Source organism: Notolabrus celidotus, chromosome 14, assembly GCF_009762535.1.
Source record: "Notolabrus celidotus isolate fNotCel1 chromosome 14, fNotCel1.pri, whole genome shotgun sequence".
Classification (NCBI taxonomy): domain Eukaryota; kingdom Metazoa; phylum Chordata; class Actinopteri; order Labriformes; family Labridae; genus Notolabrus; species Notolabrus celidotus.
Window position 1 is genome coordinate 7,533,685 of NC_048285.1, and position 13,925 is coordinate 7,547,609.

The 13,925-nt window shown below is 41.1% G+C and overlaps 1 protein-coding gene across 2 annotated transcripts; it reads right to left on the reverse strand.

The window, feature by feature from the left end:
* Positions 1 to 60: 60 nt before the first annotated feature.
* LOC117825956 (TRPM8 channel-associated factor homolog) lies at positions 61 to 13,918 on the reverse strand. 2 transcript variants are annotated; one of them, XM_034701965.1, is made up of 14 exons: positions 13,803 to 13,918; positions 13,647 to 13,680; positions 12,446 to 12,540; positions 11,480 to 12,145; positions 9,709 to 9,925; positions 9,199 to 9,496; positions 7,400 to 7,698; positions 7,092 to 7,266; positions 6,694 to 6,788; positions 5,771 to 5,981; positions 5,376 to 5,612; positions 4,817 to 5,040; positions 4,585 to 4,698; positions 61 to 1,698 (listed from the first exon to the last, which is right to left on the reverse strand). In XM_034701965.1, the coding sequence occupies exons 4-14, from the start codon at positions 12,124 to 12,126 to the stop codon at positions 1,456 to 1,458; spliced, it is 2,760 nt and encodes a 919-aa protein (XP_034557856.1). In that variant the 5' UTR covers positions 12,127 to 12,145; positions 12,446 to 12,540; positions 13,647 to 13,680; positions 13,803 to 13,918; the 3' UTR covers positions 61 to 1,455. The 2 variants fall into 2 exon arrangements, with proteins under 2 accessions (XP_034557856.1, XP_034557855.1); XM_034701964.1 differs by having other exon boundaries at positions 13,647 to 13,721.
* Between the last annotated feature and the right edge of the window lie 7 nt (positions 13,919 to 13,925).

Sequence of the window (13,925 nt, forward strand, 5' to 3'; positions counted from 1 at the left end):
TTCATGCACCACAACTACTCTTGTCATTTCAGAAACATGTGATAAATAAAAGGAATAAGCCAAGTGGTACAGTGAATGTTTATTGGTGTTTTTTTTCGTTGTCAGTTAAGCAAAATATCATTGTAGTGAAATAAAAAAGCTGTACCCATTTTAAAGCCTGAGGGACTTTGTGTTACATTGTGTAGCACTTACAGTAGACGTGTTAAGAGAAAAAAAGTAGGTACAATGGAAGACCAAGAGACCAAGAGAGATTAGAGTTAAGACCCGAAACAAAACATATCTGTCTTATAAATGACTTTGTGTCTGTGGCAGTGTTTTTTCTTTTCTGTTGTCTCACCCCTCCTCTCTGCCTTTGCCCCCTCCTTCCTGTGTGTGGTGTAGGTGTGGCTCAGTGCTGCTGCACCAGTTTTTTCACCAGGCCAGCCCTTAACGCAAGCATCTTAGATTTTCCTTTTTCTTTTTCTTTTGTTTTGTGTTGAATAAACTGACTTTAATCTCCACTGTGTCTCTGTCTCAGCTCTGGGCCCAACACCTGAGAACACACCATGACACTTTGACTTGTTTTGTATACATTATTAACTACAGTTTCGAACAGACGACAGATCCAGCCGAAAGTGCTTGGGACAAAAAAAGAGAGGATCAAGTTAAAGGTCCAGCAGAGACATTAGTGCTGCTTTTCCAAATCACACAGTTTTTAAAATCAGTTTCAGTTTCAAAGTATTTAACAAAACTAACATTTATCCTCAAATTGAGCTACTTAAGTCAAAAGCCTTTTTTATTATTTGTTCTAAAATGTAACAATCATTGAGCTTTTAGTAACTTGTTTTTAAAATATTGCAATAAATATAATGACAATATAAAAAGGAAAAAAGTCAGTTAATTGAATTTGTCTCTAAAATCTTTGGAGGAAATTCACAAAAGGATTGCACGTCTGTTTTTGCTGCTAAAGGTATAGATAGATAGATATCTTTATTGTCATTGTACGGTTAAGTTGCACTGGTAACGTAAGTATCTCTGTTCTGTGAAGCTGATTCTAAATATTTTCCAATGTGTGTACATTTGGCACAAAACCAGTGCCCTTTAATACAAATGAGTGATCTTGCAGGAAACATTGAGTTCAAGAACACAAATGCCAGAAACCACATAAAGTGAAAGGGAAGCTTGTCAGGTTGTCATCTTCCTAGGGCTGGAATAGCACTGTGTGGGTTAATGTTACCTCACTAAATTAATTCCATTTTAAAAGATTTATCTGGCTGTACGGCAGAATATCACTACACCATATTCCTTCACAATCAGAACACAGAATGGGGCAGATAAGTGTTGCAGTGGTGTCTAATCTATGGTGCTATCAGTGGCAGCTTTACATCTTTTGTGAATTTGCCCCCAAAGTTTAGAAATTTGGTAGTCATTGAATACATCTCTCTCCTCCTTCTCTCAGCAGCAACAGTCTTGAGCTCAGTTGTACTTGACCATGGGATGGTCGCTCCAGGAAGGCAGTTTTTCGAGCTTCTTCTCTGTTTCGGGTTCTATTGGCCAGCCCCAGGCCTTAAAGAATCCAGTCAGGTTCATATTCACGGCCTGGGAGAAGGTCTCCGCATACAGGTTCATCTTTTTTGGGTTGTCCTTCGGGACGTCGGTCATCGTGTGATAGGCTCCAAACACCTTCTTAAAGGCATCCCAGCCAAACTTATCCTGGAGCTACAAAGAAGAGAACAAAGACAAAAAAATGTGAAAAAACAGCTGTGTGGTTCAGTTAAAATTCCCTTTTCAGCATTTCAGTTGTCTGATGCGTGAGATGCATTCAAACAGGGCAAGAGACTGCAATTTCCTTTATGCAGTTCAATAAGTGTAAATATTTAGGCTGGATAAACAGTGCACATTGCTTTCGCTCATGAATCTTTGTTTGTCTAAGGTTTTGTATTTTGATCATTAAGAGGATTCCTTTGGTTAATATTACTTTCAGTATAATCAGGTTTTTTTTTTAAACATGTTTTACCTGTTTAGAGGAAATTAAAAGTAAACTATTACTTTATTTACTTCTTAATGAAATGTATGATCTGGTTAGATTTCTGGAGAAGTTAAATTTTGATTAGCAATTTTAGTAAAATCATGCCTTAGTCTACAGTCATGGCCAAAAGTTTTGAGAATGACACAACTATTAATTTTCACAAAGTCTGCTGTTTCAGTTTTTATAATGGTAATTTGCATATACTCCAGAATGTTATGAGGAGTGATCATCTCAACTGCAATTAATTGCAAAGTCCCTCTTTGCCTTGAAAATGAACTTTATCACCAAAACACATTTCCAATGCATTTCAGCCCTGTCACAAAAGGACCAGCTAACATAATTTCAACGACACACAGGTGTCACACACATTAACACAGGTGTGGGTGTTGATGAGGACAAGGCTGGCGATCAATCTGTCAAGATTGAGTGACTGGACACTTTAAAAGGAAGATGGTGCATGACACCATTGTTCCTCATCTGTTAGCCATGGTTACCTGCAAGGAAACATGTGCAGCCATCTTTGCATTGCACAAAAAGGGCCTAACAGGGAAGTTTATAGCAGCGAGTAAGATTGCACCTCAGTCAACCGTCTATCGAATTATCAAGAACTTCAAGGAGAGAGGTTCAATTGTTGCCAAACAGGCTCCAGGGCGCCCAAGAAAGTCCAGCAAGCGCCAGGACCGTCTCCTGAAGGTGTTACAGCTGCAGGATCGGGCCACCACCAGTGCAGAGCTTGCTCAGGAATGGCAGCAGGCAGGTGTGAGTGCATCTGCACACATAGTGAGGCGAAGACTTTTGGAGGAAGGCCTGGTGTCAAGGAGGGCAGCAAAGAAGCCACTTCTCTCCAGTAAAAACATCAGGGACAGACTGATATTTTGCAGAAGGTACAGGGACTGGACTGCTGAGGACTGGGGTAAAGTCATTTTCTCTGATGAATCCCCTTTCCGATTGTTTGGGGCATCTGGAGGAAGGCTTGTTCGGAGAAGACGAGGTGAGAGCTACCATCAGTCCTGTCTCTTGCCAACAGTGAAGCATCCTGAGACCATTCATGTGTGGGGTTGCTTTTCGGTCAAGGGAGTGGGCTCTCTCACAATCTTGCCTAAAAACACAGCCATGAATAAAGAATGGTACCAGAACGTCCTCCGAGAGCAACTTCTCCCAACCATCCAAGGGCAGTTTGGTGATGAAGAATGCCTTTTCCAGCATGATGGAGCACCTTGCCATAAAGCAAAAATCATAACAAAATGGCTCGGGGAACAAAACATTAAGATGTTGGGCCCTTGGCCAGGAAACTCCCCAGATCTTAATCCCATTGAGAACTTGTGGTCAATCCTCAAGAGGCGGGTGGACAATCAAAAACCCACAAATTCTGACAAACTCCAAGCATTGATTATGCAAGAATGGACTGCCATCAGTCAGGATTTGGTCCAGAAGTTGATTGACAGCATGCCAGGGAGAATTGCAGAGGTCTTGAAAAAGAAGGGTCAACACTGCAAATATTGACTTATTGCATGAATTCTGTGTAATTCTCAATAAAAGCTTTTGATACTTATGAAATGCTTCTAATTGTATTTCATTATACCATAGAAACATCTGACAAAAACACCTAAAAACCCTGAAGCAGCAGACTTTGTGAAAATGTAAAATTTGTGTCATTCTCAAAACTTTTGGCCATGACTGTATATCAGCTGAGTGGAGATTGATTTCGCCTGAGTCAAACCGGTCCCTCGCCACTCAAACTCGCCCACTGAGTGAGCTGCATAAAGTCATACCCACGGCTAAATGAAGCACCTAACATTTAGGTAATAGGGTCAGGTACAGCTGTAACCTTGACCCCTGACACTCTTGTGGAAAAAGGGACTTTATGGAATAATGGTTATATGTCACCTTCCTAATAAGTGATCTAAATAAATAAGCTAAGACAAAAGACTTGTAAAATCTTTTTGGTGGCATTTCATCTTTGTTCACTTGTTTTCAGTCTGATGTTTATAGTCTGCTTAGCTTTTACAAGTCTCTGACCGAGCTGGGCACACATTTATTAATGCATTAACAGTCAATGAACACTGTTACTTCTTTTAAAATCAACTTTTGAAGAAGATAAAGATATTGGAAAATACAATGTTTTTTAATCTGTTGGAACATGCTGCACACAACATAGGGTGAAAGACACACACCTGCATACCCAACATGCAATAATGGAGAAGTGTCTGGTGAGGGGTCTAGCACACTGATTAGCACCCCAAGCAGCTGAGAGTTCGGTGACTTGTTTAAAGGGACCTCTGCAGTACCCAGGAGGAGATTGGCACGTCTTTAACTACCAGCAAAATGTCCAAACTTGCGCCATGCTAGGACCGGTTCCCAGGCCATGTCCCTACAGACTGAGCTGCTGCTGCCCAAAAGGTCAGCCTGAATAAACTCATTTCATCTGAAAAATCTAAATGCTGCTTGCTTGTCCATCGTATCCCCCGACACTGCCTGTCATCCACACGAGCAAAAAAGGGATGTAATTTTGTTCTTCTTTTTGCTGACTGAAAAGAGACAAAGTGTTCATATATAGCATAAAGTAACTCTCCCACCTGCATGTATGTCTCCAGGGCCGTCCACACACTCCAGCTGCTGAGTTTCCTGCCTGCCTTGACATAGTCCTCAGCTCGTTTGTTCCGGTTCTCCGGAGTCATTGCATTATGAGCCTGAACAAGATGATATTATGTGATTGTAAAACTCCGTTGTCTTAGTAAATTCTTGGGGGTTAATTTTTTAACTCTCTGTGTCTTTTTTTGTAGAAATAATAGAACAAATGTACTATACCTTTTCTTTTTTCATTCCAATCACGTTTTCATGCACATAGACAGACCACAGGTTGCAGGTACACTCCGTGGTGTGTGATGGGAATTCCCAGCTGCGTTTCTGTTGGTTGTGCCCTAGTTCATGAATGGGGCCCCAGATGCCTTTGGTCTTAGCATATTCCACGCTGACCAGTGCAGCTGCTGTGGCCTTGTGCATCATGACCGGGTAACCTGCATGCATCCAACCTGGGAGGAGAAATGGTTTGCCAGGCTTTATTTAGTTTATTAAAAAACAGTTCTTTACATTGCACTATACAGACAACAAGACCACAACACATGCAGTGCTGTTATAAGCACATCATCTCGCACATCCTAAATCAAAGCTCACGAATGGACACAGGCGTCACATTGTGCGCATTGGCTTGAGATTTCAAAACCAGAGGTTGCCTCGTTGTAGCAACATGCTACCACCCAAGCATGAGTTGGGAAAGGCTCCATCTCCACAGGACTACTCACAGAATATGCAAATAAGAACCAGGACTGCAAATTAGAAACTCAAAAAAGTGCCAAACCAAACTTACCATGGGAAATCTGCACCTCTGCAACGAAGCGTTCTTTGCGTGGAAATTTGTGCGGTATGACAGCCAGGTCAGCGATGCCCTTCATGATGTCATCCCAGAATACTGCCAGCTCATCAGGGCGGTCCAGTTTTCGAACTACCTCTGAAGGTACGGTGAGGATTATGTTGGCAAACTCCAGCTCTGCCCAGGGTGCGGGAGCTGTGCGCAGCAATGACCAATCAGCTGCTGATGTCACACCTGAAAAGAACACCAGAAGATTGAGAAAAGATTGACTTACTTATTTAGTACAGTTTAGCCTTGAAGCTGGAATACATTTCCTCACTGACACTGGCCTGAAATCTGAAACAAAATTGGAGTCAAAACCAAAAGTCAGGAGACACCCACCACAGACTCACCAGATTTGTAGTATGGTGCAGGTACAGCTATCTGCACTGTGACCTCTAGCCCCATCTCTTTTGTTTTGGGTGGGGCCACCAGGTAGATGAGTCCCCCCCACAGGTTCCACACCTGCATCATCCCAGCGGTAACAGGAAATCGCTCATGAACACATGGTGCTCTCTTCAGGACGTCACCCTTAAGCTTGTCTGTTTGACAGCCGATCTGGATCTGAGGATAACATGGGTTATGTGTTACTGATTGTGCATTTGTACAGTGGATGGGAGGATGGAAGGCTTGAGAGATAGATATGGTAATGACTGGAGTATTTCAAAGACTGTATGACCCCAGAGGGCTGTGTGGTTAAAGTTCTTGGTCTGAATTTTGCTACAGTTGTACTGTGGTATGGCGAGGACAACCTGGAATGAACCTGCTGAAGACACTAGTCACAGGACATACACTGGAGGGCACAACATTAATAGAAACAGAAGACTATAAGTAAAAAGTGTAGCCATCTTGATGACACCCTTTATCGAATAAGTATTTTAAAAAGGCCAGTGAGCTTATTTCAGATGTAGTGTCAGATTCTAAAATGGCCTTGAAAAAAAGCAAAATATGAAGCATACACAGAATTTTCAAACAGACTTAACTGTCACTGCTAAGGGAAGTGCATCAGGACAACTTCTCTAACTTAGTTCCAGTAGGTGCCAGATAGAAGTTGCACTGGAAGCTGCTGATGCTTCCAGCGCAACAGCTCTGTTAGAAGACACAGGCCCTTACACAGACCAACAAGATATCTGCACGAGGATATAAACATTGTGACTCTAATGAAAGGTTTGATATTTCAGTATGGGGGCCTAACTGAGATTAACTTAAGTGGCAACCCTGTAGGTTACTGCATGACAGAAACACAATGAGCTAAAGAAAATAGTGTGCACAATACCTTCCATCCCTTGTTGACAATCTGATCTGGTAAGGACACGAAGGTCTTCATACCAGGAGACAGGTAAAGACCTGTACTGACCCACTCATCCCCTCCTTACACACCATACACACACACACACACACACACACACACACACACACACACACACACACACACAAACACAAACACACACACGCACGCACACACACACGCACATACAAAAACAAAGATTATCCAACCGTCATATTTACGCTGACACATTTCACCTCTTTCCTTTTTGACACTGAGCTCTGTAGATTAATTTATCAGGTCTCGAACACATAAAATGTAGTTGTTTTAGTCTGTTAATGAAATATAGTGAATCACAAATGTTCACATTCAGTATTGAAGTTGAACTCATAAACAAGTGTCCTTACCCGCTGTGTCAACATTCACCATAACCTTGTGGTTGTAGATAACTGGCAGAGCGGGATTATCCTTGATGAGGTGGGGCAGCAGGGCATCAGGATTTGGGCAGGCCTTATACACATCTGCCCCCACACTGAGGAGCAGGTGGTCTTTTGCGCTCTTGACAGGGCATTTTTCACACGCCTTAAAAGAATACATTTCTATTAAAAATGATTAGAATAAGATTATTGTCGCTCTTATACATCACTTTGGCTGTCAGCTTTGTTTCCTTCTATTGGAACACATTTAAAGGGTTTGTATTTTTTTGTTTACTCACATTAGGCAAGCCCGTTGTCTTTAAGACGTCGGTGAGGGTGGAAACGACCTGCGTGTAGGAGCAGCAGTCACGAGAGTTCATGTGCAAAAAGGTGGAGCAGTCATCGGACAGCTTTTTCAGATTTCCCTCATCTTGCTTGCTCAGTTTTTCCCCCTTGGTAACATGGCCAGCAAAGCGGCGGAGCATTTGGCGGAAGTGGTAGTTGTCTTTGGCCTTGCTGGGATCGGGAGCCTTGAATAGGTCTCCTTTGATTGTTGAAGCCAACAGGGTTAAACCCATTTTGTTCAGGACATGGTTCCCTGAAAGATATTAGAGCAAAGTCACGTATCCGTCTGTAGCTCCCACTTTGTTTGGGGACATTTTTTTTTTTTCAATACTGATCATTTTCAGAGCTGTATACTAATAAATCTGTAAACTTGTGATAGGCTTGGGCATCAATGGCCTTGCGGTTTAAGCACATGCCCCACATACAGAGGCTATAGTCTTTGTCGCAGAGGTTGCAGGTTCGACTCCCGGCTTTGACCATTTGCTGCATGTCCTCCCCCCACTTTCTGCTCCCCACATTTCCTGTCTCTATTCAGCTGTCCTATCAAATAAAGGCAAAATGCCCAAAAATCCAACTTAAAAAAAGATAAAAAAAGATGTGACAGGCTACACTTGCTATCATTGGTGTATGGCCTGTCTATGGGTTGACCTTTTCTTAAATAAAAGCACATGTACATATGCAAAAATCCAAAAGGGAGAAATGTTTCTTTTGTCTTGCTTATGCAAAAATATGCCATTAACAAAACATTTAAGGTGTAGGTGACATATATACACACGGTAACATATTTTAAACCATAATTCACATTTACAAAACTCAACATATATACAACATCTCAGATTTAAACACTCAGGGATTCAACTGCCTTCCCATAATGATAGTACAGGTGAGTTTGTTTGCAGCCGGTGATTGTGCAACATTCATATAGTTGGTTTGATATCTGTGGTACTCTAGCTGAGAGCGTAAGATGGATTGTACCGGTATTATTCAGCTATTTTTGTGGTTCTTCGCATTTGTACAGCGTAGTGCAACTCTTTGAAGAACTTCCTTGCGTAACTTAAATATGTGCCATGCTCCCATCTCCTCTCTCTGTGATTGTTGGCCCTGCCTTCTGCCAGCTCTTTGGATCTGATACAAACAATCCTGCCTTACAACTTGTCAGACATGTCAAACATGTCAGATGATTTATTCCAATTAGAGCAGAACCAAAAATTACTCATCTAAACTGCAGGTGTTCAGACATCTATATGTTGTTTCTTCGTCCCTTGATCATCCCTAAGAATAGCCGGCACAGTCTTTTCATACATACTTTTTTCAGTCCCTGCAGGGATTCTGTTGGACACCGATTTTCTGTCTCATGCCACCTAGCAGTCAAATGGATTAATTTGTACCTTTAGCTGGTTTACTTCTGGTTGTTTGTACCTCCATGATATTATTTTGTTTAGCCAAGCCAATCCTGAGTCCCGGGGACCCAGCTTTTATTTCTCTTGAAAATGTCTGTTTTAGCACCTGAATCTGAGTGTGTATGTCTAATTGTGCATTAGCTTATCATTTTCAAAATGTTGCATAACAAATCATATCTGCTCCCTGCAGATTCCTGTAACACACCCTATGTTTGTATAACTCCAAATGCCCTTCTCACTTGGGGACATGAAATTAAATGTGTAAGAAACAATAGCACTTTGATGTCGATGCATGCATTCTGTTATTTTGTCATTGAAATGTCTCAGCTATATTTTGTAGAACTTCATCATACCTGGAAAATCTGTCAAAGGATTTTTCCCACGATTCACCTGTGACCAGTACCAAGCATGTCCAGCCACCACCAAGCCTCCTCCCTCTGCCACGTAGTCTTGAATGTCCCCGGCATGATCGTCGCTGTTCGATCTACACACAAACACGCTCAGGTCTTTTTTGAAGTTAGACACCTCACACTTTAAGCCCGATTTGCTGAGGTTGGTGAGTGAATGTTTTGTATTAGGCATTACACCAACAACCCCCTGACGGCCTTCATCCAACCATCGAGCAGCATTGCTCCAAAACTTTGCCAGTTTCTGTGAGAAGGGAAATATTGAAAGATATTCAGTAGTTTGTAAAAGACATTTATAGATTTGGCACATCAGTACACTGGCAGTCAACTGCTAGTGGCCAGAAGTTAATATGCAAAAATCACAGGCAACGTTACCATATTTGAATTAAAGATTAGTTTGCCTGTGGTCTATCTATAAAATGTATCATACAAGCTATGTGCTATGATAATCTTTACCTCTACTCCCATAAATCCTTCATGAGATACCACAATGACACGTCCCTGCCCGTAGTATGCTCCTGCCAGGAACGCCCGTCCATCGCTGGTGGTCCCGATGGGAAAGGCCAGCGGGCCATGGATCAGAATTTCAGAAGCCAAGGAGCCACCCTGCAGATCAAACTCTGAAACCCCGTCAAGTAAGAACTCCAGGTCATCCTGAAAGTCCTTACCAATACTGTTTGTGAAAGGAGGAGAGGAGGCCACAGTCTATTATGGAATCACAGTCAGAAACATATGTATACATGAGTAATTTTCTCATTGTTAACAAAGACTCTTTACTCGCTTATCTTGTTTCTACATGACAAAGTCTAGATAGTTACTATGTGAGCAGCAAAGATTGTATAAACCATGGACTTGATGATGTCACCCATTGGTTTCTGAATAAAAGTTATGAAACCTAAAGATGGCAGTGCCACATCGGAAATACTGACCCAGCCTAACTTTTGATCGACCTGGAAAAAGACAGAGAGGTGGAGCTAAGTTAAACGACTACAATGCACCCATGTGTCATTCAAGTCAGCTGGGGCTCTAATTTGGCAAATTAATGTTCAACTTTTTGCCCTGAAAAATCTAGGATTATAAAAACTCAACTCACTCCTTTGCAGTATATGGGAATAAAGTAAAGAATAACGAGCCACCAAAAAAACATGTTAAACATCGCTGTAAAAATGGCAGGGGGGTACCAACATTTTCTACACATGTAAAAGTACAGTTACTCTGATTACATTTTATTTGAGTAGAGTTAAACTACCAGTCTGTGCATCTACTCACAATTAAAAAGACTTTAAGGTAATCAAGATATCCTGTTTGTTTGCTATGGCAAATGAAGGGCTACCTCAAATCTCTGCTGATCCTGTCCATATGTTCGTACATGTGTGAGTTTTGTTGTCTTATAATAAAACCCTTCCTGCTTGCTGGTGACAGTCAAACATATCAGTCCCTGCAAACCACTAATGTTTAAAATGTTTTTAAAAAAGGCTGTTTTTAAAGTGCAAAAGCTTCCTGGTTCAAATCCCTGGCTGGGAAGAAACCTTTCTGTGTGAAGTTTGCATGTCTGGGTTCTCTCCAGTTACTCCAGCTTCCTCCCACAGTCCCAAAACAGGCTAGTCAGGTTAATTGGTCACTTTAAATTGTGAATGTGTGCGTGAAACGTTATCTGTACAAGTTAGCCCTGTAATAGGCTGGTGACCTGTCCATGGTGTACTCCATCAACCTCTAGCCTCAATGACAGCTGGGATAGCCTCTAGCCACACCCTCTCCATGACCCCGAATGGTAAAAAGCTGTATATATTGGATGGATCGATTGATAGACTGTTTTAAAGTAAGCTGTAACTCACTTTGTCTGACACCTACCCTGCAGCAGAAGGTGCAAACATTAAATATAACATTATACAGTCTTGTTGCTGATGATTTTGTTTTATTGTTTAGGTCATAAAGAGACATCAGTATTAATTACAGTGTGTTTCATAAACAGCTTAAAACACCCCATAGGAGCTTTAATATCATATTGTTAATATTACAGCAATGAAATATAATAATATATAATATATATAATAATATATAATCATTCCCATGAATGATCATAAAGATAATCCTCTATTATAGTTATGCATTTATAAATGGGAGGGTCAAATGTGTGTGGTATTTTAGAGTAAAAGTTGTAACTTTGCAAAGTGTAATACTTAATACTATAAATGTGCAATAAGATAAAAGTTTAGTGTTCACTCACACTACAGACATCCAGGAGGATGGGATCCGTGGGTGGACAGGTATGCACTCTGCCACACCATGATGCTCAGAGAAGTAGATCCCTGCCACACCAGACACCTTATTCCCTGGAAACTGAAGCAGTGTGTTGACCTTTGGGTTACATGAAGACCAATGCCACGACTGCCCTCCCATCAGCACTCCTCCTCCAGCTTTCATAAATGCCACCACGTCCTTCGCCTCTTCAGCCACAGTGTAGGCACTGGTCACATACACACCAGCCTCTTGGCTTTTATCAAAGGCACCCACAACTGTGGCTTGGAAGCTGGATTTGCTGAGATTATCAGCGACCCCTTTGACAGATTTGTGGACCCCCACAGACTGGTTGCAAGATCCATCACCTCTTAGCCAGACCAGAGCTTTCTCCACCAATTCGGAACATTGGGTCAGGTAGCCCTCATGACCAAAGACCACAATTCTTCCTTTGCCATACAAAGAGGCAGCGACCAGGACCTGGCCTTGCTGGTTCATTGCTAAAGGAAAAGCATGGTCTCCAATCAGCACCAGGTCACAGGGAACAGAGGCCCCAGAGAGGTCCACCTCTCTTAAGCCTCCCATCAGAGAGACATAGGCCTCTTCATGGTGGTCTGGAGCAGGTGGGTTGAACATGGTGAGAAGGATTGATAGTCTGGAAGTCAAAGAAAGAGGGTAAAAAGTGTAAGTCTGAGGCAAGCTGGTGAGGGTGAACAGCTATATCTAAGTAGATGTGTTAGCTGGTTGTCTTGTGCTGGAAAGGGAGTGCTAAAAGATATTAAAACATTAAAGATGAACTCCTGATGGCTCGTGTATTAAATTGTCACTAAAACAAAGCAGGAACAAAAAATTGTCTCCAATCTTTTAAAGAACAATAGTTACTGTTCTGAAAAAAGATTTGTAGATTTCCATCATGAACAAAAACTGCACTAAAAAAAGAAGTGACTATCTTTACCTGGATGTTCAGTTGATGTTGATGTTTAAGCTTGTATTACTGCAGCACAGCCGTATTCCAGACAGACAACCCACCAAGATAGCTTCCTGACACGACTGAGGAGGAAATATAAATGAGAGCAAGAACAGGATTTTGCATGTCATGAAAAATGAGAACAGGAGGAGGTTGTTTAGCAAGTACAACCAAGTGACAGGCGGTTAATGACAGCCAAGATCAAACATCAGAGGACAGTCAAGGTAAACAGTCAGTCCACATTCTCACTGTGTGAATATGTCATGGAATACACATGGGGTTTGGACAGTGACACACCCTGGGTGAGACTGGTTCATAAACCTGTTTATTCTGTCAGCATAGTCAATATTTGTTGCTGCTCAGAGCACCATACAAAATGTTGACAGTGGATTAAACCAGTAGGAGTTTTTATCTCTTAAAAAAACAATTAAGACAATATGTCAATTATTTTCTTCCAAACAACATTGAGAAGTTGTTTTTTTTTCACCGTGTCTAATGCAGTACAATCCACTTTATTGGTAGAGTACATTTTAACAAACATTTACCAAAGTGCTGCACAGTAAAAATAAAACACAGTTCAATAAATAAATAAAGCAAATATGAACACAAAACAATAAAACAAGATTATCATCTGAGTTTTTTAGAGTTTAGAGAGTTTTTGAACGCTGGCCAAACATGTTCAAATGTCATCCTGAGCTCTCAGTGGTTGGAATCTACGTGCTGTTCTGGTTTCTTTAACTTTTGAGTTCTTTAGTCATTCCCTAATAGTTCTTGCCCTATTCTGAAGTGTGTCTTGTGTGTTAAACCCTGACCTGTCATTGTTGTGTTATACTATTATATGTAAATAATGCATCAAAAAGAGTGTCATATTTAAATATGTAAATAACAGGTTATAAAACCTATGCTGGACTGGATATTTTTTTAAATCTGTCTTGGTGCTATTGTAATAATAAAACTAATGTTAGTCATTAGAAACAAAACCCGCCCTTCCTGTTTTGCAGGAGGGAGTTTATTCACAATCAAAACATGTAAGGTTTAGTTAACAGCGAGATAAAAGAGGACGGCAACGAACAGGTAATTGTTTCTAATTAATAAAATAAAAATAGAGAGACTTACTTAACTTAAACCAGCAGGTACATAATAAGATAATGTTAATCCTGTCTATTTCTAATGTTGTGTTTCATTTTACCTGTTTCCTGACCTTCCTGTCCTCAGCTGACTGACTGGGTGGAGGAGCACATAGGTGAGTCACTCACTGCGCAGTCTTCGAAACAAAAACTTAAAATTAAAAACATTAAAAACTTAAAATGTGCTAAAATGTATAGAATTTCTATTAAAACTCAACTCCGGGATGGCGTGGCATTCTGTCCAAAGGCGTGACTCAGCAAACGAACAATCAAATCAATACTCTGGATCTTTATAAAACAGGGAAACCCGGAAAAGAAAACAGGAACGATAAAGTTTGTGA

What these genes read in the sequence shown, in the direction of transcription:
- LOC117825956 (XM_034701965.1), bottom strand. Translation starts at nt 12,126, where the DNA reads ATGTTCAACCCACCTGCTCCAGACCACCATGAAGAGGCCTATGTCTCT. An exon ending in TCCTCCTGGATGTCTGTAGT is followed by an intron (nt 9,926 to 11,479) that starts GTGAGTGAACAC and finishes TTTCACAAACAG; the next exon opens with TATTGGTAAGGACTTTCAGG. An exon ending in TTGTCAACAAGGGATGGAAG is followed by an intron (nt 5,982 to 6,693) that starts GTATTGTGCACA and finishes TGTTATCCTCAG; the next exon opens with ATCCAGATCGGCTGTCAAAC.